Source organism: Mastomys coucha, unplaced genomic scaffold (genome assembly GCF_008632895.1).
Source record: "Mastomys coucha isolate ucsf_1 unplaced genomic scaffold, UCSF_Mcou_1 pScaffold23, whole genome shotgun sequence".
Lineage (NCBI taxonomy): Eukaryota > Metazoa > Chordata > Mammalia > Rodentia > Muridae > Mastomys > Mastomys coucha.
The window spans coordinates 81270946-81295721 of record NW_022196906.1 but is presented as its reverse complement, the minus strand read 5'-3'; the positions used below and the strand labels follow the sequence as shown (position 1 = coordinate 81295721).

Below are 24776 nucleotides of genomic sequence, written 5' to 3'. Positions count from 1 at the left end.
TCTACTTTACATCAAAACATTTCCTGTAAATTACTTTGGTCATAGGAGATCTGATTGTCTTAGCATGGACAACACTTCACCAGATATCCTGATATAAGAACATTTAAATTACATTTTAAATGTTTCTGAAGTTTTATTTGAGAGACCAGCATTTCTCTGTTTTAATTACAGAAAGGCATTTCTTATGATTGCCTAACTATGACAACACTGGGAAATCACATTTCTAGTTTTTAAAAATGTTATAGAATATCAATATAATTGTATCTTGTGATTGTTTCCAGTCCTCTACAAGTCAACAGCATATCTACAATTTAGCTAACAGTTTATCTGAGTTTATATTACCCAATTATCTTTGTTTAATGTATATAAAACAGAACAAATATTGGGACATGGCATTATGGCTGTTTGCAGAGCTTAGCACTTTGCATTGACTTATGTATATGTTTGTATAGAAACATAGCCACTATGCCTACCACCTATATAAATAAAGAACATTTAAAAGATAAGTAAATGAGGTGGAGCCTGCCAGCAATGTATGTGTTCAGGAAGCCGAACCACAGAAGTCGCCAACTTTGAGGCCAGCCTGTTTGCCTTGAAGGCTTCCAGGGCTTCATAGTCAAGACATAAATAAGTCTAGTAAAAGATACACACCCACAATTATGACCATATTAATATTAGGGTCAGAACCACAAAAAAGTTGGCATTGTGTGAAGAATTTTCTAGTCATGATTATAATAAAACTATTTTATAAAGGATAAAAAAAAGAAATAATACAGAGATAACCATTATAGTCAGATTAGACTTCGCAGAAGGAATGCTGGTCACTGGAGGGAGACACGTTACCTCAGACAACTAAGATTTCTTCTTTGCGTTTCTTTTTGTGTGGTCTTGGGGACCAAACTCATAGCTTCTTTCTTGGTAGCTGGTAGGCAGGCATTGTACCATCTCTTTGAAGGAACATGTTTACATATACATGAAAGGCAATAAATAGGTGGTAGAGCAAAATTCTGAAATTATTTTTAAATATTTTAAGCCAACTGTTAAGAGTAACTTTAAAAACAAAAAGAAAGTGTTACTGAAAATTCATGTGTATTCTAAAACCAGAAAGCAAAAGATTAAACGAAAAGGGTAATTTCTTTTAAATTGTTGTATAAAAGGCAGTTATGTTGCACTCAAATTCAGATCCAGACCTGTCAAATCCTAATCAATTGCAACACCGTATACTGATGACACACCTTAATCTTCATCTTCTATCTTTTTCAGTGGCTCAACCTTCCTAGCACTACAACCCTGTAATACAGTTCCTCAGGTTGCAATGACCCAACCATAAAATTATTTTCATTGCTATTTCATAACCATAATTTTGCTACTGTTATCACAATGTAAATATTTTTGGAGATAGAGGTTTGCCAAAGGGGTCATACCCAAGGTTGAGAACTGCTGATTTAAGCAATCATCTTAATTGCTTGGTGCATCTAGTATCGTGAAACTGAAGAGAAGTCTGGAGCCAGGATAATGGCTCTGACTTCAAGCTTTCTCATTTGTCTGTTGTGAGGATAAAATAAATTCATGTATATGAATTGGACTCATCATCAGACTGTTCTGAGGATAAGATAAATTCATGTATATTTTATATGGTATCTATCAGACATGGCCCTGGGCCACACGTGACTGAAGACTGCTGTGAATGTAGCTAAGCCCCAAATCTTAAAGTTATTTTTCAAACATGAGGTCTTTCCCTATCTCTAAAGGGGAGTTAACTCGGTTGTGCCATTCCAGTGTTAACTTTGTAGGCTCCATCACTCTACCGTGGAAGAGGTTGGATAAGCCTATGGTAGACATCACTGGTTTTACAGGATCTAAAGTACTCAAATGCATGTGATGCAAATGTTTCAGAGTGTTAGTTAGAACAGTGCCTCACACTCAAGTGCCCCATCCCAGAGAGTTTGCCACTGCTCACTGTTTTAAAGCAAACACTAATAAACGGGAGCACTGTATGTACCTATGAATGTGATCTTAGCTTCCAGTGAAGTTCCTTAGAGCACAGCCTGTAAGCCCTGTGTGAAGCAGCACAGAAAACGATTTCCCCTTTCTGTGGAGTCTACCAGACAGTTTGACTCTTTGCAGTCACTTCCTTCATGGAATGACAGAGGTGATATAGGTGAACCCTGGGACTTTCAAACCACCATTATTGTGATTCTAGAGTGTACTGGTTTCCTGGGTGGGGTCATAAGAAGCTAAACCAAGGGCTGTCCCCTCCAGTCTCACCTGTAGCTAAGAACTAGGCCAGACAACAATTGCCTAAACTCCCGACCTGAGGTGTAATGTTTCAAAACTCCTCATTAATTCAGCAGCCAGAGTCCCTAAAGACAAAACCATCGTATCCCAAACAGTGATGATTCTAGGTCATAGTTGCTTCAGAATGTACCAAGTTCTCACTGATATGAAAATATACCTCCTATGCCAAATAATTTTTTTAAGTTAATTCAGTGTTATTTAAGTATTAAAATTACCCAGCATGGCCCCTCAGACTTTCAGTAATAACTTTAAATATCTGACATTTTCCTAAAATGCAGTATTTTTGTATATGTATTCAAGGAAAGTCTAAACTCATGAAGTCTTATATTTATGTCACTTTTGATTTATAGGGACAACATTATTGCCTACTGCTGGAAAGATGACCAAAGTTTGATGAAAATTTCTTTTAAAAAGATAAAATTGGTTTTATGAATTGCAGTGTTAATATATGTCTGTTGTTTTATAAGCTTTTTGTGAAGAAGAGATGATGTAGCTAAATTTGAAAAAAAAAATGCAATGAATTGGTTGTAAGAAAGACTTCATGGTGCATACCTTTAATTCCAGCACTTGAGAAACAGAGGCAAGCCGGGCAGTGGTGGCGCACCCCTTTAATCCCAGCACTTGGGAGGCAGAGGCAGGTGGATCTCTGAGTTCAAGCCCAGTCTGGTCTACAGAGTGAGTTCCAGGACAGCCAGGGCTACACAGATAAACCCTGTCTCCAAACAACAACAACAACAACAACAACAAACAAACAAACAAAAAGAGAAAATAAACAGAGGCAAGCAAATCTCTGTGAGTTGGTCCTGTCTACATACATAGTGAATTCCAGGTGTATCCAGGGCTATGTAATGAGATTCTATCTCAAAGGAAAGAAAAAAAGAAAGAAAAAGAAAAAAAAGATAAACAAGTGGAAAAAATAAAGCCTTTTATAATAGAAAATTACCTAGTGTCTTACTGAGTGATCACCAGTCACCTTGCAGATTGTATATTTTTTTAATTAATTAATTTTTTATACTCCATATTTTATTACCCCACCCTCGTCCACCCTTCCAACTGTTCTATATCCCAACACATAGTCATCCTAGATTTCTGTTTCTATTGCTTAAGAGACATGATCTGCCTTCAGAACTCAAAGAATAAATATTTAATTTGGTATCTGACTAATTTTTAGTAATCTCTACTCCGTAAACACTAGCTTACTGTTTCAGGTACTGTGTTAAGTGTTAATAGAAAGGAATAGAAGAGGAAAAGGCACACAGCTCCTGAACCTAGCAAGCCATCTCTGGAGTTAGGGTCAGGGTACAGAGAGATGAAAGCGTGGTGGGAGTGGGTCACAGCTATGTTCCACATGCTCGGGGCAGGGCTGTACATGGAAGGTGGGAATGTAGCCAGTGGCACTGGGTAGCAACACATCACAGAATTCCTTCCAGAGGCCCGTGGTATTAGGAGCTGTCAGTTTGGCTACAGTCCTGTCTGCAGGGAAGAGGAGCATACAAATCTGAGCCAGACAGTGCTGGCTGCCCTACAAAGGAATCTGAAAGTGATGGGGATCAGTGAAAGCTTTCATAGATATAACTGTCAGCGTTGTCTACTCAGATTGACCACCCTGCCTGTGCTGCAAAGCAAAGACCAGACAGGATACCCGCTATAGACGGGACATCCCCTTGGTGCTTGTTACCTGGAAACAGGGATGAGAACCTATTTACCCTTCGTGGTGCCATGGGGCTAAAACACGTGAAAACTAAAGATGTGATGGCCGCTGTTTTAAGTTTGCTTTTTATTGCTGAGCCACTGTGTGCAACTGAACATGTTATCGTCATTGTAAAGTGTCAGTGTGATGACAGGATCCCTCTAAGTAACCTCGGCTTCCTGGAACTCCCTCTGTAGACCAGGCTGGCCTTGAACTCACAGAGATCCATCCACCTGCCTCTGCCTCCCAAATGCTGGGATTAAAGGCATGTGCCACCACTGCCCAGCCACTGATCTGAATGCTAACCCTTCTCTGCTTTTGATATTTCCTCGTTCCAGATTCCGATACCACAGGTTCTAATGGATTCACTAACGTGTATATGTCGTACTTCGGTGTTTAAGTGCTGCCATGTTTCTGGTCAAGTTGGATCTGTCATTCATACATGATAATGGGTCAACATCCTTGAGAAACATTTTTTGCAAAACCAGCCTCCTGGTTTCACTAAATTGCTCATTAAGCAGTCTTTCCTCTTCAGTTCCTGTAGCTTTTTCTGACTGTTGTTAGGCCCTGTCCCCCATCTTTAGCTGACTTTTTTTTTCTGGGACTTTTTTTTTGAATCAGGATTTGGGGGTTCTTTCATGGCCCCTTCTACAACGCCAGTGACTCCTGCTCAGAATAATCTGCTGCAGCCCAGTTTCGAGGCAGCTTTTGGAACCACGCCTTCAACTTCAAGCGGCAGCTCCTTTGACCCATCAGGTGAGGCGCTGGCTGTTCCAACACTCTTCCTCTTTCTGATAATGGCCTCTACCTCCCAAGGTCAACGTGATTGTAGGAAACTCTGCGGGCAGACATTGTTAAACCTGGTTGGTGGCTCGCATTCTGCAGCTCAAATTCAGTTTTCCCGGACAAGTTTAGTAGCTCTCAGAATAACTGCCTGTCCTTTCTTTCTGTTTTTGAATTTTAGCAGAAAGCTTACCACACCCACCCTCTATTTTGCACAAGCTCACATGCACATGATTTAGCCACGTAAAGGGAGGACAATACTTTGTAGTGAACCTTTGAACAGTCTCTGAGTGTGTGGACACCCCGACACACCCCGCTCCTGCTGTTGCTTATACCCTCCGAAGCTTGCATGGCCCTCCGTTTTATGAAGTTGAGACACAAATACTACCTCTGCTTCTAACCTCTCATCACGGCTGTCATTCTGTTTCTCTTCTCTTCCATTCTCCTCCTCTCATGCTGGCTCCTTCCTACAAATTTTCAATTGGTGAGTTTTTGGCAATTAAATGTGTTTCAGAAACACCCTAAATATACCCCCTGCCTGACAATCTGGTTGCTTCCGTTGCCAGTGCTGACGTGAATGCTGTCTCTCCCACCTTAGAATGACTGTGTAGTGGGGTTTATGGTAGATGCGCATAGTCTCTTACAAGAATGTGACAAGCCCAGAGTTTTTATGTCAATAAGATATTAGCAATATCTTATGGAAATTCTAAGCCTGTGTTTTGAATAGTCTTTCTGTATTCTAGGAACTGAACAAGGGGTACTTGTCAACTGGGGATGAGGGACACCCAGTAGTAGCTCTTGAATCCTACCCTTAAGATCCTGTTTAACGTAACATGTCCATAAAGTATAACCCAAACATTGCCATGAAAAGAAGGGGAAAGTCAAAATTAACCACCTCTAAAATACGACCATATGAGCATATTCCTAGATGCTGGTAGATCACTGTTTATTTTTTTTTTTTGCTAATTTCACTGGACACTTGGGAGTTCTCATCTTTTCTCAATTACAAATTGCTTTAAGAGTAAGCATCTTAGATTTCCTTGGGTAAATCATTTACAGTTTACTACACATCACTACCATTTAGAATAAAAAGCACTCAGTGGTTGTTTTTAATTAGACTCACAATGGCCACCACTTATTTAGTGCTTATGCAGTGCATTATAATAAACATGTGGAGAATATTCTTTCATTTGATCCTTACACTAAAGGCAGATATTAGCAGTACTGTTCCCATTTACATATGAAAAGATGGAAATGTCAGATTCCTGATGCACAGAGCTAGTAAGGGTGTGGCTGAAGTACAGCCTGGCTCTGTGCTCTGTCTAGTACATTATGCTATACAGCCTTCCTCCCCATCTCTCTCCATGCTCATTAACGTTTCCATGTATTTTGAGTAGACATAAGTAGACATTCTTTTTGGTACTCATAGTCACAAACTATATGAGTTACGTTGTTTCTTTTACAAGAATGTGCTTTCATGTGTTTCCATGGTTTCATTAGAGACTGTCCTTTGCATAACATCTCTCTCTGTCTCTTTTTGTTTCAAATTTTCTGAACTTGGTCTGTTTGATTTTCAGTGTTTGATGGTTTAGGTGATCTTCTGATGCCAACCATGGCACCATCTGGACAGCCTGCCCCTGTCTCAATGGTCCCACCTAGTCCTGCAATGGCAGCCAGCAAAGGCCTTGGAAGTGACCTGGACTCATCTCTGGCCAGCTTAGTAGGCAGTAAGTAGTCTAGTTTGATTTGCTTGAAGCATATATGAACTGTATTATTTCTTCTTTGTATCTTTTCATATTCATCTCTCTGGTTTTGCTTACAGGTAAATGCAATTAAAGAGTGGCTCTACATAGTTAGCATTTCACCAGAGCCTTTCTTTAGAAAGTAATCACTTGCCATTCCATTGTCTTGTAAGAATACCCATGTCACTTTTAATCTAAATTACCCCCCAAAAAACAAACAAACAACAACAAAAAAAGGAGTACACACACTGGTAATATACAAAGGCATTTCATAGAAGTGCATAGCCATCTGAAAGTAGAATTACACTATGTGTAGCATATTTATAGTGTCTGAATGTCATGTCTTAAACAAGTATTTATTGATCAGGAGGCGTTATTCTTCCAGGCACTGGAGACAATTCGATGAACAGAATAGATAAAATTTCTATTCTTATGGCCCTCACAAAGGTTAGAGACAGAACAGTGAAAAGCTTACATGAATAAATTCTGCTTTATTTATGTTACACCATAAATAAGTGGGAGCAAGCCTCCTCAAGGTAAGGAGCAAGCTCCATAGCTGTTGGAGGAATGTTTATAGGCAGTGGAAGTGACAGTGCATACGCCGGTACAGACTGCCTAGCAAGTCCAAGGGACATTTGCAGATTGAAGCTGGAGCTGAGGAGATGACATCGGCCTTGATTTAACTCTGAATTTTATTTTCTATCAACGCACATGGGTTTACCTTTGTGAGTGTCTTGCAATATTAGGTGATATCAGAAGCTTGGCAGGTCATTTGTGCATTCTTCTTTCTGCATTTTCCCAGGTACATTTATTTCACATTTGTTGTGATCAGAGCATCCATTAAAACATGCCTTTGTGACACCCTGGAGACTGTTAGTTAATCTCCTTCTTCTCCAAAACCATCTCACTGAGGGATGGCTTTTGGTGAGTGCATGCTGTACCTGTCTCCCAAGTCTTGGGAGTCCTCCGGCACACAGCCTTCCTTTTGTCAGCCACCTGTAACCATTCTGTCCAATTAGAAAAACACTCACCCACTGGAGGAATAACTCAGGACCTCTGGAAGAGCAGTCAGTGCTCTAAACTGCTGAACCATCTTTCCAGCCACCCAGAATTAAATAATTTCTAATCACAAATCTTACAAAGGACTTCTATCCAGAATGTGCAAATAACTTCTGCAAATCAAACAATACACTTAGGAATAATATGGCTTAGAAACTGGCAAAGGACTTGAATGGAGATTTCATGGGGAAAAGCTATATCTCAGGATAGCTAGTAAATATACAGAAAGATCTTGTACATCACCCGATGTCAAGTTAGTGTAAATTAGAGCAACAGTGACTGAATAATTCACATCCAAAAGGATGGCTATGAAGAAAGCAGATTGGAACACATAGATAGTGTATACGGTATGTGAATTGTATCTCACAAAAGGTGTTTTTAAAATACTTCGTGGTGTTAGCAGAAGCTCCCACTGAGACCGCACTGCGGACTTGGTTACTCAGTCTGTTCTCTTCCTGTCCATAGTAAGCCTCCTGCCTGCTGCTCACAGCCTTCTTCCCATGCGGCCTGGCTTGATCCTTCACATCACATTCCCCTCTGCCCCAAAGGGATTCTTGCATGTGTGTGTATGGAGTACCTACCCAATCTTGCCTCTCCACATGATCAACATAAATATTTGGTTGGCCTTTGTAATTGTTTACTGCAGAGATTCAATTGTATAACTTAATTAAAAATAAAAATTTTAGAAGTGAGAATGTCTTCCAAAAACAGGAGTGATAGCACATACCTGTCTATGGGCTCAGCAACTTGCAAGGCTGAAGCAAGAGGATTTCTTGAACCTGCAATATAAGAGACTAGCCTGGGCAAACAGGAAAATACAGTCTTTTAAAAAAATGATCAAAATTATGTGTAATGATTCTTTTATCTGGTTTAGTTAATATGTATAGCTTGTTTTGTAATGCTAAGAAACAAAATACAAGAAATATATATTAAATTTATTGTGTAATAAATCAGCTACACACTTAGTAGGGGCTTTATGCTGGCTGCTCCCTCAGCCTAGAGAGCACAGCTTTGGGAAACCCTCACATTCTTCAGGAGGCTTTTTACCCTGTCCCTCCTCACCCCCTTCTAGCAGCCTGTACCATTTACACATCATCAATAAGAGTGCAGGTTCCTTTGTGGCCAGGTCTTTGATGGTTCTCTTTACTGATGTATCCCGAGTGCCTAGGATGATGCAGTGTGGTGGGGGTAGATAGTTAAGCCAGGTATTCCCAGGACCACTTCCACGTTCACAGTCCACTTGTGGAGTTCCTGGAACCCAGCACACACTTCAGCTCACATCTGAGCACCACCATAACAGTGAGAGATGGGTACACAGCTGCCTGAGATGTTTCAGCCCGAGGAAGTCCCTTAGGGTGTCAGCACCCAGGGATTCCATTAACCACTGATCATGTGGGCACACACCACCTGGCACCTAACCAAATTTCAGACTTGCGGAAGGCAGGTGTTTAGCATAATCAGCAGTGCCCATATAAACACTCTAGGCACAGAGAGCCAGTTAGTCATCTAGTCATTGTGAGCTGTCATTAGAGACAGTTTTATAACTGTTTCCAGGGCTTTTGCAGATAGCAATCTCAAGCCTTCTGAGCCAGGCCACATTAGATGTGATCTCAAGTCTGATGTGAAGTAAAAGAAAATTAAAAATTCTAGTTTTGTTTCCTAATACAGTTTCTTTTTTATCTAACTGGATACAGTCATTGCCAGGCAACAATATAGACCTCTTCTAAGCCTCCTGGATTTCTTTTTTAAGCACTGTAATACATAAGCTGAATATAAAGATTTAAATCCTTTTTCTTTTATCCATTTGTAGATCTTGGGATTTCTGGTACCACATCAAAAAAGTAAGTGTTTTTTTCAATCAATCTGCCTTTCTTTTAACAGTTTGTTCATGTGTATTTATTCAAGATATCAAACATTTCACTCCCTAGAATATATTATTTCCCATTCATAAGCTAGGCAATTGAGGTTGTTTTTTATTTGTTTTTATTTTTGTTGTTAGTCTATTAAAATCTTCAAATTATTGTTCTGCTTTGAAAAAGGATAATCTATTTCAGGCTAGGGTTGCAACTGTTAACAGATGGAAATATTTTAAGATGGAGTTTTGAGTGTTAGGTTGGTTGATTAGTTAGTTGGTTTTTTGGAGACAGGGTTTCTCTATATAGTTTTGAATATTTTAATAGCTTTAAGTTTGAGATTCAGCACAGCATTTCTGGCTAAAGTTGATTTTAAAATATCTTTCCTGGGTCATAAGAATGATAAACAGTATATCCTTTTATCTGATGTATGTTTTGTTATTGAAACTGGGATGAATATTACAGCCATACAATGATTATAAATCATAATTTAGGTATGATACAGTTGTGTGAAACCCTCTCTTAAACCCTCTAAGAACAAGAAAAAAACATCATCAGTACATTTTAAATTCAAAAAAGAAACAGGGCTGGAGAGATGAGTCTGCAGTTCAGAGCACAGACTAAGAGAGGACCTGAGTTTTGATCCCAGCACGCGTGTCAGGTAGCTCACAATTCTTTAACTTCAAAGAATTCTACATCTCTGGCTTCCTGGGCATGTATTGGCCTTCTGGGCACCTGCACTCACATATACATACCCACACAGAAATATATACATACACATAATTAAAATTACAAAAAAATAATTCAACAAGATATGTGTCCAGATTGTTATATAATTTGGAGGGTTTTTTCTAAATAAAGAATTTAGTTGATTTTTTTCTGCCATTTTTCTCTATTGTAAGTAACATGAAATTCCTATTGTCACTGAATTCAAAAGTCTCATGTGTTTTATTTCAAGTGCTTTTGTCATATCTTAGATACGGTATGGTAAGGCTCCTCTGTAAGTTTTAATCTATACTCTTTATCACTACGAGGTTTGAATAGATGACTTCTAAACCCAAGTAAAGCATCCCAGAAAGTCACATACCATTTTTTTTTCTGAATTTTGTGTTTTGTTTCTTTTTCATATTGCCCTTTAGGGGAGATCTCCAGTGGAATGCTGGGGAGAAAAAGCTGACTGGTGGAGCCAACTGGCAACCGAAAGTCACTCCGGCCACGTGGTCAGCAGGTGTTCCCCCGGTACGTAACAGCACAGAGCAAGTCACTCAGCTTAACTCGAGTATTAACACTGTACACCCCTGTTCACACCAATGCGACATGAGCGAGATACAAAATTCAATGAAATCTACTAACTTTGTATGTAACAAAAATTACAACCTATGTTTAAATACCTTGTGGTTGCATAAATACTTAATAGTAGTATTTATATTTCTGATTTATTTGCAAAAATTACAGAAATGGTTCCCCAGTACATTCCCTGTCAGGGATTGTAATATCATTTTATCATATTTCTTGACCATATCTCCTGATGGTCTAAATAAGTAATGAAAACTTTTTTTTTTTTTCTTATCAGAAAGGATAGGTAATATGTTGGGTAGTTTTATGTCAACTTCACATAAACTGTGGTCTTTTTTTAAAAGAGAGAATTTCAATTGGCAAAATGCCCTCACTAGACCTGAATGTAGTGCATCTTCTTGATTGCTGATTTCTATGGAACGGTCTAGCTCACTATGGACAGTGCCACTTCTGAGCTAGTGGTCCTGAATGGTATTAGAAAGCAGGCTGAGCAAGCCATGAGGAGCAAGCCAATAAGCAGTACTCCTCTATGACCTCCTCATGAGTTACTGCCTCTGGGTTCTGCCTTGAGTTCCTGCCCTGACTTTAATTCAGAACGGACTATGAGCTGCAAACTTTCCTCCCAAGATGCTTTTTGTCCTGGTGTCTACCACAGCAATAGAAAGCCAAACTAAGACAGGTCATTTCTATTGTATGAAGTTTTAAGACCATATTTTTTTTTCAGCCCATCAATTTTAAAATTGAAACTAGACCATCATCCTTCCTATAAGGTTTAAAGGATATTTATTTCTATATTTTTAAATTCCCATGTCTTCCATTTTTTAACAAAACATAGATAAGCCACTTTTCCCAAGCCACTTGGAGTTTGCCATCACCCCACCTGTCAGAATGTATCTGTTGCTCCGATGTCTAGCACTCTGCTACGCATCAGCAGAGGACAGAATGATGGGGATGTCAGCTCACTGACATCCAGTTCTTTCATAGTGAGAGTGGTTTGGACAGAGGGAGGTTGAGGAGCTGCAAGCTCATGAGTCTGAAGAGCAGCATAAAGGGAACTTCAAATCAGTAACGTGGTGCTTTCAGATCAGTACCATGGTGCTTTGTGCCCTTTAAAACTTTGAAGTTTGAGAGTGCTTTGCAAATCCACATACCCAAACTTGAGGTGCACATATTTTTTCAGTTACAGCCTATCATTGTAAAACCATGTTATGATGTCTCTTTTTGAATTTGTTCTGTGTGGTTCTGTGGGCATGTGTGCGCAGCAAGGCACTGTTCCGCCAACCAGCTCAGTTCCACCCGGGGCCGGAGCCCCGTCTGTTGGGCAACCTGGAGCAGGATTTGGAATGGTGAGTGATGACCTGTGCCAAAAACCCACGGTTTACATTCCTGACATCTTTACACATTCTCAAGTGAGCAGGCATTCCTATGGTAAATACAGTAAAGGAAAACTCAACGTAAGGCATATGCTTTGGGCCTCGGCCAGCCTGGGCAGGAAGTGAGGAAGCAGTTACACTGTACATAAATATAATGTCATCAAATTACAGTACATTGTATCGTTTGGGGAATGATGTTTACTGTGTATTTTAGCTCAGTTATCAAAATCAACCCTCTGTTTTGGGCTCTTCACGCCTCACTTCTATCTTAGCATGTTTTAGGGCCATCCTGCTTAAGGACTTTGTCTCCTAAAGAATTACTCTAACTGGAGATGAATACATAGCTCCTGATTGGATTGAGGATGTCACATGGCCATCCAGGCTTGTACACAGCTCCTATCTGACAGTCTTAACACCCAGAGTTCAAAATTAACATAATAAGTTACAGTTTCTACCTGTGTGGTTTTCTCAGAAATTGTCCAAAGCATGTAAAAGGTGTGCGTGTTGGGGTTTGTACTTCGTGGGTCCTAGACCTGCTCCAAGGCTTCCTTCCTTTGCAGCCTCCTGCGGGGACAGGCATGACCATGATGCCTCAGCAGCCAGTCATGTTCGCACAGCCCATGATGAGGCCACCCTTTGGAGCTGCAGCTGTGCCCGGCACACAGGTCAGTTGCCTAGAGTTCACAGCGCCACGCATTTACTCCTAAACATAAAACTGCCATGCTGTTTGTGGTAGGGTACAGAGGCAAGGGCAAGAGCACACTCCACGCTTCCACCCTTAGCAGTCTGAAGAGTCCTCCTAGGCTTTTAGGGTTTCAGGCCAGACTGGGTTTTCTGGCTTGAAAAAAATAACATATTTCTGGACTAGCCAATATAAAGCAGAATTGGTGGGTAATAAAGATTTAACAGGAAGGTTAAGAGAAAAATGCTCAGGAATAAAGACATGGCTCAGAATGTAGGTGTAGACTTCTCTAAGGGAATGTCACATTTCACTGCCTGGTGGATAGTTTGGGTGGGTTTGAAGCCACTATCTTGGAGGAATTCTAGGAGCATTAAGAGAGATCACTGGGTGGTTCTTGGGTGGCTTCTGACAGGTTTGCAGTTTGTAAGATTAGAGTCTAGATCACACAGATGCCAGAAAGCAGGGCATCTGTACTGTCCATAGTGTTAACAGTTTCGTTTGAGACTATCCAGGATACTTCTTGGAAAACTCTATCCCAGGCTTAGTCCTTAAGCATGGTCCATTGTTACTTAACATAAAATATCTATATATGAAAGGAATTTTACTTCTGTGTTAGCCTTCACAGCAAATGTTTGTTGGGCTGGAATTCTTGCTTCAATCAGACTCCAGGGTGAAGGATTCCTTTCCTGCCTCATGGTCCTGTAATTTTCCCTGCCTCTCTATCCTGTCTCAGTGTTCTTGCCTAATGGCTCTCTCATAGCTGTTGCTTCAGTAGCCAAGGGACGTGGAAACAGTGTACAGTGTGGGAACAGTGAGGCCCTTCCCCCCCCCACACACTTAATTCATAGTGGTTCATTTGGGGTACCAGATATAGGTGTCCCAGTGATAGGAATTTCAGCTTAGAGATTGGTTTTTTTTTCCTTCTTCTTCTTCTTCTTTTTAAAGATGGTTTCATGAAGCCTAGGCTGATCTCAAATTCACTGTGTAGCCAAGACTAACCTAACCTTCTGCCTGCATCCACTTCCCAATGGCTAGAATTATACATGTTAACTACCATGCTCAGCCAAGTACAGTTCTCCACATTACAGGCTCTACCCAGAACTTCTAACAACAGCAGCACTGAGTTTCCAAACGCCAGCCACAAGTTTGGGAGTCCTCACTTCAGACCAGCTGTATACAGAACTGGGGTTCTCTATGATCTCCTTCTGCTTCGATTTCCTCGGACTGGCTCACAGAACTCAGGAGTGTACAAAGTTTATGATTAAAGTTTTATTGATATGAAAGGATACAAATTAGATACAGATAGAGGAGCAGAGATGATGGGAACATCTGGGAGAGGCCCAAGTGTGAAAGTGCGTCTAGTATCATGTGAAACAGTGTTGCCAACTTCCGAAGATCACTTAGGTTTCAGTATGGCATTAGTAGGCCTCTGTTGCATAGTAATAATTGATTGGATTACTACCTATGAGTTGAATTCTGTCTCCAGTCCCCTTCCTGGAGGCCATATTTGCTATTATGTGGCCTAAAGACTCAACAACATAATAACTGATTAGCCTTTCTGTTCTGGCCAGCCTCCATACCAGACTCGGGTTTAGTCAGTCTCACCATACATCATGGAAGGACCCCTGTGAGTCACCTTGTTAGTATAAGCTATTGGGGTTGTCCTAGTTTGCTTTCTGTTGCTGTGACAAACACCGTGATCAAAAGCAACTTGGAGGAAAGGGTTTATTTCAGCTTACACTTTACAGTGTATCATGAAGGGTTAGGTCAGTTCAAGGCAGGAGTCTGGAGACAGGATAAAGACCATGGTGAGATGATGCTATATACATACATGGCGTGTTCAGTCTCTGTCATACAGCCCAGGGATACCTGTCTCAAGAAGGCACCGCCCACAATGGCCTAAGCCCTCCCATATCAATAATTAATCAAGAAAATGCCCCACAGCCTTGTCCACCAATCCAATAGAAGCTCTTTCTCAGTTGAGGTTCCCTCTTCCCAGACCACACCAGCTTGTATCAAGTTGGGGGAAAAAAACTAGACTGTCTATGTGGCTTCTGAAGCAACCATGAAGAATGAAGTCCCACCTGTTACTCAGGACTTTGCCAGGGGTTAGAGTTTATCTAGCAGGATCCAGAATGAAGGGAAAACCTGTTTTTAGGGAGATCAGATTCCCTACTCTACAGAAATGCAAAAGACATCATGCCGTTTAAATGTTTTGCTGCTAATACTGGCCATGCAGGAAACCCCCCCTCCCCCGCCTTGATTCCTCTTTTAAGATGTCTGGTAAAATAAAGAAGCATATATAGAACCAGTAGACTTTTTCTCTCTAAGCAACTGGCCTGGACAGAGTGAGAACCCAAAATTATAACTTGAGTAGCAACTTGCTGAGCAAACTAAACTAAACTAAACACAGTTGAATTTAATGACATCAGTAAATGGCTTCACTCTTGTGGTATTTTAAATATACCAAATGAGTATTTATGTTGTTTTAATCAATAATTGATGTTATAGTAAATCATGGGACAGTGTGAAATATCTATAATATTTATTTATCTAAGCATTTTTTTTTCCTAGTCAATTTCTCACTATTTGGTCCTGACTGGCCAGAAACTTAGCTGTGTAGATCAGGTTGACCTACAAAGATCCATGTGCCTTTGCCTCCCTGGGGCTAGGATTACAGGTGTGCACCACCGTGCCTGCCTAATATTTTCTCTGCCAGTAGAATAAGCAAGCCTGCATTTGCAGCGTTCTCATGGAAAGCTGTTTTTTATTACCAATGCCTGGGCTATCTCAGTGTGATTTTAGTTGATTGTCATAATACTGTCATCTCGCATGTAGATGAAGCCTTTGGTTTCTGCAGAGCACTTTCAAGCTTTAACCTTGATTTTTCCTGACATTTCTGTGAAACTCTACCTCAGTTTGACAGATGTGTGAAATGGGTGGATACTGCAGTCCATTGGTAGGTTGGGCATAGGAACAGATTCAGGATTCTGGCTTTGGGAGCTCTCCTTCCCACCACCCCACACACACACATACACACACACATACACACCACACACCACACACCATACCACACCCCCCACATGCACACCACACCCCAGTTCCAGATTTCAGAAGCTGCTATCAACTTGAGATGAGCTGACTTCAAGACAGAGATGTCCACCATCCCTCCAGACGTGCCTGCAGGCTTTGAAAGGCTTTCTCCTGCCAGTCCTGAAAAGTAGGGCCCCAGAAGTTTCTTATGCAGTTGATAATTACAGTGTTGAATAAACACAAAGATGAGATCTGTGAGCCTTTGCTGCAAGCCCTGATGGGCAGGGCATGAGGCTGGAAATGACTTGCACATCTGATATGCACACTGCCCAGAAGCTGTTTTACTGAGAAATGATCTATATGAAGCACTCGCTTAGTTACCTATTAATTTAAAGTAATGTTGTACCATACTGTCTACAGACTTATATCTCTCCCTTGCAACTCACTCTTACTGTGAGAAAAGCCATATAATTCTTTTCTTAATAATTTACTAATGATTCAAAGTAAGAATGCTTTCAGTATAGAGAAATTACTGTGTTCTCTCTCTCTCCCTAGCCCCCTTCTCTTTCTCCCCTCATCATGCATGTGTGTGTGCATACGTGTGCATGTGTGTTTTACTGTATATCCTCACATCTTCCGAACTCAAACTGTTCTCCCAGAGTCCCCATATTTCACCTTGGCTGAATCTGATGTCAAAGAATTTCAGGAAATGCAAACATCATTCCCAGTGTTGTCCACTCCAGTTAAACGCAGCCCAGACTAAGTAGAAGGAACCAGCTGGGTTAACTTTTAGCCGTCTGTTCTTCGGTGTGTTTGTTTTCTCTGGTATATGTTCTGCCTAATGCTTACCTGTCTCTCTTGTGCTTTCTATTTCTGCTCTCTGGGGCTGGCCTTTTCCCCCATTAGCTTTCTCCAAGCCCTACACCTGCCACTCAGAGTCCCAAGAAACCTCCAGCCAAGGACCCATTAGCGGATCTTAACATCAAGGATTTCTTGTAAACAATTTAAGGTATCTAATAATGAGCTTTGCCTGTGAGCTTGTAATCATGAGCTTGTGCAATGCTTAACTGTTCCAGTTATGAATTTTTTTACTTCTGTGTTATAGATAAAGGATGGATGGATGGATGGGTGGGTGAGTGGATGGATGGATGGATGGATGGATGGATGGATGGATGGATGGATGGATGAATGGGTGGATGGATGGTTCAATAGAGGATGGATGGGTGGGTGGACGGATGGGTGGGTGGATGGATAGATGGATGGTTCAATAGATGATGGATAGGTTGGTAGATGGATGAGTGGGTGGGTGGATGGATGGATGGATGGATGGATGGATGGATGGTTCAATAGAGGATAGATGGGTTGGTAGATGGATGGGTGGATAGGTGGATGGATGGGTGGGTGGATGGATGGATAGATGGATGGATGGATGAATGGATGGTTCAATAAAGGATGGATGGGTGGGTGGATGGATGGATGGGTGGGTGGATGGATGGGTGGATGGATGGATGGATGGGTGGATGGATGGATGGATGGTTCAATAGAGGATGGATGATATATAGATGATAGATAAAAAAATAGGTGATAGATAGCTAATAGGTAGGTAGATAGAAAGACAGACAGGCAGACAGATAGATAGATAATTTGAATTTTTAGACTTTTAAATCTGAAGTCAAAACCTGTCCTTAATAGTGCATTTTTAAAACCTTAATTTGTTAAAACTGTAGGAAGAAAATTCCATCATTTGTTTTTATCTTGAAAAATCAAAAGCTATACCAATGAGGCAAAAGTCTCCCAGGCTGCTAAGCCAAATGGGAGATACCACTGTAACCCTGGTGACGAGACTTCATAAGATGCCAGCATTTATAGCACTAGATTTAGAAGTCATTTAAAAATACCCTTGGCTACATAACCACTTCCTTCCATTATCCTTAGTTTTGATCTTAAGGTAAATGTTATAATTCTTAACCCTTTGCACTATTCAAGCTGAAATTTTAAATCTCTCACAATCTAGTTTTATGTTTCATAAATTTAATTTACCAAATGGTTCACAGGGAACACGAGGGAAGACACCAATGGCAGGGAATGCCTCCTCTCAATCCCGGCACCTAACAAAGTCGGTAGCTGCTTACAGGACAAGCTCAACATTACATATTTACTCAGGATTTTCCATGTCAGTTTTTTACTCTGATTTATAGCTGAAAGAACTTAATCCTTGAGCATGAAATGATCTTTCAAGGTCCAGCCAGAAGAATGTAGGAACTTTGGACCACAGTACTATGCAATTTCTATGATATATCCACTGCCTACATTTATTAGATACTGGCTTTTGTTGTGTGCATGGAATTCTACCTTACAATTATTTCCTTAGATAACCCAAGACTTTAACTCTAACATACTGGAGACTGAGGTAGGAGGATTTGAGAATTCAGGGCTAGCCTGGGCCACATAATAAGAATCTGTTTTAAATGAAACTATTGATACACCATTTTAATACCCTAACACCTCAGTAAAGAGATTTTTTTTCCTTCTGTCTGTTCCTCTTGGATCAAGACCAGGTAGGCATGTAAGGCATCACGTATCTCAGAGGCTTCTTTCAGGACCGCTTAGAGAAGTCTCACTCAGAAGCATTGTTCTCGTCAATGTGCTAGAAGCCTTGCTAAGTGACACGGAGAGAGTTTTGAGATAGTCGCTGTCCCCAGGATCCATACCGGAGGCAGACAGACATTTTATGGAGAAGAGATTCCTTTTGACCCTAGCAAGGACTTCGAAAGAGAAATACCACATGAAGGATGTAGACAAGGCGGGATAGAAGGCACAGCCCTCAGGGCTCACCATCTTTTCTAGTCCTCACTTGTCCAACAGTTAAGTGGCTCATCAACAGACATATAAAGTAATGGCAGCCACTGTCCATCACCACCCTTACGGAATAGCTCTTGGTTGACCCTGAGATTGCTAGGAAGTATCAAAGTTTTAAAGATTATTGATTTTTTTCTTAAAATGCAACTATACATAGACTTGTTTGAGTTTCCTGAGTGAGATTTTGTTTATCTCAGTTTTTAAAAAACAAAAACAAAACAAAACAAAACTGTAAATGTGAGTTTGTTAAATCTCAAACTCTTTGTGTACAGGTGTTTTGCACTAAAAAGAGGAAATTGTAAGGGAGGTAAAAATGTCTGTATCTTTTCAATGTGCATTATGTTTTCTAATTCAAATACCTTTTTTTTTTCTTCACAGCTGCAATTTTTGTGACTGAATAGGAAAAAAAATAACCTGAGTTTGGAAACTTCAGATAAGATTGATGCTCAGTTTCAAAGTGAGCCACCAGTACCAAACCCAGTGCTGACTCGTAACTCCTCTCCCAAGCACACAGCCCAGCTGTGGCAGTGAACTTTAGGAATGTGTACTACTTTAGCTGTTACCCTACTTTCCAGCTCGTAGCGTATTCGGGTTGTTTGTGTGTTGTACGACGTAAACAATGAGTGAATGGTTCCAATGCCTTTAGTGCTTTTCTGGACGTTGCCCGTGGACAGAGGATGATGCAGCTGTTATGTGGTGAGCCATTTGGAAAGATGTGTCTGTGTTTTCGAAGGTTTCGATGTATATATAACTTTTGGACAAAATCTCAAGTCCTCCCATGAACTCTCTCTTCTCTTCTGTACCTCTGTTACAAGCGTAATGTGATACTATCAGCTAGTGAGGAAAACACTCTTTAACTATACAGAAACTTTTTCGGTGTGGAGTACATTTTTCCAATCACAGAAACTTCAACTTGTTGTGAGAAATGTTTATTTTTGTGCGCTGTATAGGTTAAGAAATTTTATTTAAAAAAAAAATGAAGTTTAATGTCCATAATAAAACTTCTCCTTGATGAAGCTACCTTATCAAGAATGAGAAAAATCAAATGAGAAGAAGTCCATATTTATCACTGCTATATTAAGATATATATTTTAATTATATTTGCAGGGTTTGCATCTAAATTGAGCTATTTATTCATTCTTGATTGAAGGCACCGAGAAGTGAGCTTATTTCTATTGTGTCTGTGAAAATGCAATTAGAGATGTGCTGTTCATGTGACTATGAACGTGCCCCAAGCGATATCTGTAACTTAAAGAGAACTGCAAATATTTTTTATTTCAGTGCAGGTTTACGTACATCTGTTCAGTTAGCATTTTTTTTGTGTGTGTTCTAAAGAGTAGTGTTTCTCCATCCTTCAATTGAGCCTAAAGTGACTTCTGTTGTACCTTTGTGATAAGATTGAAACCAATTCAGCGAATTGTATCTTTTAATGTACATACCGTATTCTTTGACTTTCAGTTTGTCGTCATACTGTCTGTGCCGATGGCGTGGCTGAAGATTTTGATGCGTACACAAGGTCACTGTTGATCAGTGTTGTTTAGTGGCTTGGCAGCTCTTTGTAAAAGCATATTGGGTTGGAAAGGCACTTGCCTATTTTTCAAATTATTTAATAGATGTATGGTACCCTTTAAAGTGGTTGTATCTGAATTTACTGTGGGGATAACATACACTGTAATGGGGGAAAATTACCTAAAACCAATTTCAAAATGGCTTTTCTTTGTATTTTGGTTTAAAAACCCAGTGCATGTCTGCCCTCTGAGATGCAATAAACACCTTGAACCAAGAAAATGCAAACGAAATCTTTCTTGTCTTTGATTACTTTTTAAGGAAAGGATGAGTGTCAAATGGAACATACACAAAATATTAAGGGTACTAGAGAGATGGCTCAGAGCTTAAGAGTGTGTACTGCTCTTAGAGAGGACAAGGGTTTGGTCCAGAGTTTGGACCAAAACCCACATAGGGTAGCTTACAACTACCTGGAATTCTAGCTCTGGGGAGATCCAATGCCTCTGGCACTTGCCCCACGCCCACGCCTGCTCACAAGCACACACGTACAAATATAAAATTAAAAATTAAAATCCTTAAAATATTTTGATAATTTAAATATTTAAATATTTTATCCATGGCAATATAGTTTCATTTTGCAATAAAACTAAACAAATCAGTTTTAATGAATTGTCATTCAACTGGGGACTCCATCATGCCTAGAAACTACTTTAAGTTCTGTATTGCAAAATATATGTTTACTTTTAGGTATTCTTTTAAAACATGCAGATACAATTTTTTGAAGTGTGAGAATTTCCGTGGAACTTAAACAGTAAAGTAACCAAGTCCCAGTTTGCACACGCACTTGAATATTAATATTGTTATCACATAAAACTTATCCTGGCCTCTTGTAATAAAACTGGATGCCTACAGCTAGGTTGCTATAAGATCCCCAAAATGTAGTTCTGTCTTGGGACTGGACTGTAGCTTAGTAACAAAGCACCTCCCTAATAATGGCCAAGGCCCTGGGTTTGATCCTAAGCACACACACACACACACACACACACACACACACACACAATGTCCAGTCTGAGGTAGGAGACTACTTTAAAACTCATTTCCTTTGGTTGCCTCAGATTTATATCTTGAGAACTTACTTTCAGAAGCTAGCATCAGATCATGTCAGGTGGTTTTTTTAAAATACATATTTATTTATTGTATGGAAAAGAGTGTTTACCTGCATACATGTGCATACTTGGATCAAATGGGGGCAAGCAGGAGGACATCAGATCTCTTGTAATTGGAGTCACAGATGATTATAAGCCACTGTGTGTGTGCTGGGAGGTGAGCCCAGGTCTTCTGCAAGAGCAGCAAGTGTCTGAACTGCAAAACCATCTTTCTCATCCCCTCAGGTCATATTTTTATAGATTACATTTTAACCATATATTAGTCATCATATTATAATAAAATACCTTTTAGAATATAAAATAGTTTAAGATGAAATGTTTGCATGTCCCCCCTTGACTATCCCATGTGGTATATATTTTTAATAGGTAAACTATAAAAGTGTTATAGAGCTTGGCTGTATAGAGACTCCGATGTCTCTGTGAAAGAATGGTCTTAGAGATGAGTGTCTGTGTCAGGTGAGGTTTTCTGGGTACTAAGACTCAAATTATTTGAGATACTTTACAGGACATCTAATTTACCCACAGTGACAGGTGGAAGGTTCACATGGTATTTTTGAAACATGTTTTGGGACACTTTGTCATTAATTGCCTTGGGTGTTAAAGAAATGCCTGTTTATGGGGTCCGGAGAGACAGCTTCATGGTGAAGAGTACTCACTACTCTGCAGAGGACCCCGGTTTGCTTCCAGCTCACTCATGGCTGCTCTCAACTACTTACACTTTGCTCCAATTGCAAATTGAGTTTCAAGGAATCCACTGCCCTCTTCTGGCCTCTAGGGGTGAACAGAAACTAGTGCAAGCACACATGTGCCTAAGATTGTGTGGGGTGGGTGTGTGTGTGCGCGCGCGCAGGAATCCTAGCTCACCCTAACATCATTCAGGCTTCCCTGTGGGTAGAGCCTTACAGAGAAGGAGAGGCCGGTTAGTGAGACAATAGCTAACCCTAGCTCAACTCTCAGACCTGATACTTGATCTTTCAAGTTCATTTCCTCCTCTGCCAGGCAGACTTCATTTTCCAGGATACAATACCGTATAACTGATTTTCACAGCAGAGGTTTGCTTTAATCTCAGGACCCTTTGGATTGTGAAAACTTACTGAGGACCCAGAAAAGCTTTTGTTTATGTGAGCTGTGCCTGTCACTGTTTACTGTATAGAGAATAAAACTGAGAAATTTAAAATTCTCTGCTTAATCCATTTTACAGCAGAAATGTTAAAACAATCCAGGTTAATAACATTTTATGAAAAATTAAAATTTCTACAAAGAAATTTAGAAGAGCAGTGGTGTTTTCAGACACTTCTTTATTTTCTTTTCTTTTTTGAAATTTGTTTTTTGAGATTATAATGATATTGTTCCTTTCCTCTCTCCAATCCTTCCCATATGCCTATCCTTCCTTTCAAATTCATGGCCTTTTTTGTTGTTGCTGCTTGTTTATTGCATGCATGTGTATGTGTGTGTGTGTGTGTGTGTGTGTGTGTGTGTGTGTATACATGCATATTCCTAAATTTAACGAGCTCAGTCTGTATAATGTTACTTGTATGTATGATTTCAGGGTTGACTGTTAGGTATTGGATAACCAGTGGCGTGCTCTCCCCTGGGGAAGACAATCTCTCGGGCTCGGCTCACTCTCAGCAGTCCTTAGCTGCCTGAGACTCTTTGTCACACACCTCTTTAAATTAGACTTAGCAAAAGGTAGCTCCCCTTTTCTACTGATGCATTCCATCTGTTAGAAAAGTGCATGGCAGGCATCTGCTGGCAGAGTCCACTGTGTGTCAGTAGGCGATAACTGTTGAATTAGAGAAACAATGTTGATCTGACAAGCCCTGAAAGGGTCAGGGAATCCTTAGGAAGCCACCCGCCAAGGTTAAAGTACTTTAAATGTAAAAGACTTGCTAAATGTATCAGTCAGTAGATTGATTAGCTGGGGGTAGGTGTAACCTCACCTCCACCTTTACTTGGGACCTTCCAAAAGCCCAACTCACAGTCCCCTATATGATTTTTTTTTTAATTGAGGCTGGGGCTTATGCAGGAATGTTAGTGTCTAACTACATAGAACAGAATTCCCAAGCTCAATATGTAGAACTGAATTCCCAAGCTCAACACATTGTTGCCTCAGGCAGACTGTTTAACCTCTTTAAGCTTTCTTTCTTTTTTTTTTTTTTTCCCCCCTGTGGAAGGAGGCGAAGTCCTCTTGTGTACTTATTATATGAGATAATGAATGGAAAACATTCAGCACAATGTAACACTCACAAACACTGCTGTTCCTACTTTTTAAAATTACTTTGTGGGCTGAAAAGATGTCTCAGCAGTTACGCGCAGAGGACTCTGGAGTTTGGTTCCTAGCTCCCAAGTGGCCCCTCATGGCTGCTTGGAACTCCAGTGCCAGGGATTTCAACACCTCCTCGGGCCTCTGCAGGTACCAGGCACATTGCCAGACAAAAACATAGGTGCAGACAAAACATCCATTAAAGTTAAATTACTCTTAATTGCTGTGATTATCCTTGCTATAGGGTTTTATTTCTCCATTGTAAGGATAGTAAAAGATAAAGAATAGAAACTATCATGGCAATGATGGAGGTAGTAAGAGTCCACAGTAAAGCACGGGCACAGAAGTATGTGTTTTGATGTTCATTCAGTAAATGTAGGTAAGTACTTGTCCCACATTGACACAGCTACACGGAACACTGACCTGTATATGTAAGCCCAGCCCGAAAGCAGTGTCAGCCAGACACATAGAGCATCCAATGAAAACTTTAAGCTATATCCCAGAGACCCCTTCCTAGGGCTAGCAATATCTAATGTCACTAAGGGCAGATGTGAGTACAGCTAATGGTTGCTATGGGACAGTGACTGAAGGTGTTTCTTCTGAGAGATCAGAAAGTTTGATAAACTTTTTGTACTGACATCCATCTTAATCAAGAAGAATAACGTGATGATGGCTTCGCCCCAGATGGAGATGCTATTCTGAGGGAATATAACAGAGTGGGGCCAATGGCTGCAGTCCTCAAAGATGGAGGAGGAAGACAAACTTTGGAAAAGTCTGTGCTCCAAGTAACCATATCATAACACAGCACCCACACTAGCAGAGGACAATTCTGCCTGGGGGCAAGGCCAGGAAATGTCCCCACAAAGAGAATCTTCTGTCAGTGACCATCTGCATTGCTGCTAAACCAACTGTTTAAAAAAAGATTTATTTACCTTTGAGTGCTCTATCTGCATGTACACCTGCATGCCAGAAGAGGGCATCAGATCCCATTACAGATGGTTGAGAGCCACCATATGGTTGCTGGGAATTGAACTCAGGACCTCTAGAAGAGCAGCCAATGCCCTTAGCCACTGAGCCATCTCTCCATAAACCAACTTTTAATACTAAATTCTTCTCCAGAATGTAATAGCCCTGCAGCCTGCTCCCTCCCTCCTTTCTTGGCTGTATTTGTTC

General features: G+C 40.4%; 1 protein-coding gene across 9 annotated transcripts in view; it reads left to right on the top strand.

Moving 5' to 3' along the window:
* Nucleotides 1-20458, top strand: part of Snap91 (synaptosome associated protein 91) — a 113915-nt gene extending 93457 nt beyond the window's left edge. For 4 of the 9 annotated variants that reach the window (XM_031346228.1, XM_031346235.1, XM_031346231.1 and 1 more), the window contains 8 exons: nt 4610-4744; nt 6349-6498; nt 9383-9413; nt 10565-10664; nt 11984-12067; nt 12655-12759; nt 16716-16818; nt 19047-20458. In XM_031346228.1, coding sequence (XP_031202088.1) covers nt 4610-4744; nt 6349-6498; nt 9383-9413; nt 10565-10664; nt 11984-12067; nt 12655-12759; nt 16716-16808 — 698 coding nt within the window. In that variant the 3' untranslated portion in view covers nt 16809-16818; nt 19047-20458. Of the gene's footprint in view, nt 1-4609; nt 4745-6348; nt 6499-9382; nt 9414-10564; nt 10665-11983; nt 12068-12654; nt 12760-16715; nt 16819-19046 lie in introns of those variants that run through there. The other 5 variants (XM_031346232.1, XM_031346229.1, XM_031346233.1 and 2 more) reach the window with 5 other exon arrangements.
* Nucleotides 20459-24776: the final 4318 nt, after the last annotated feature.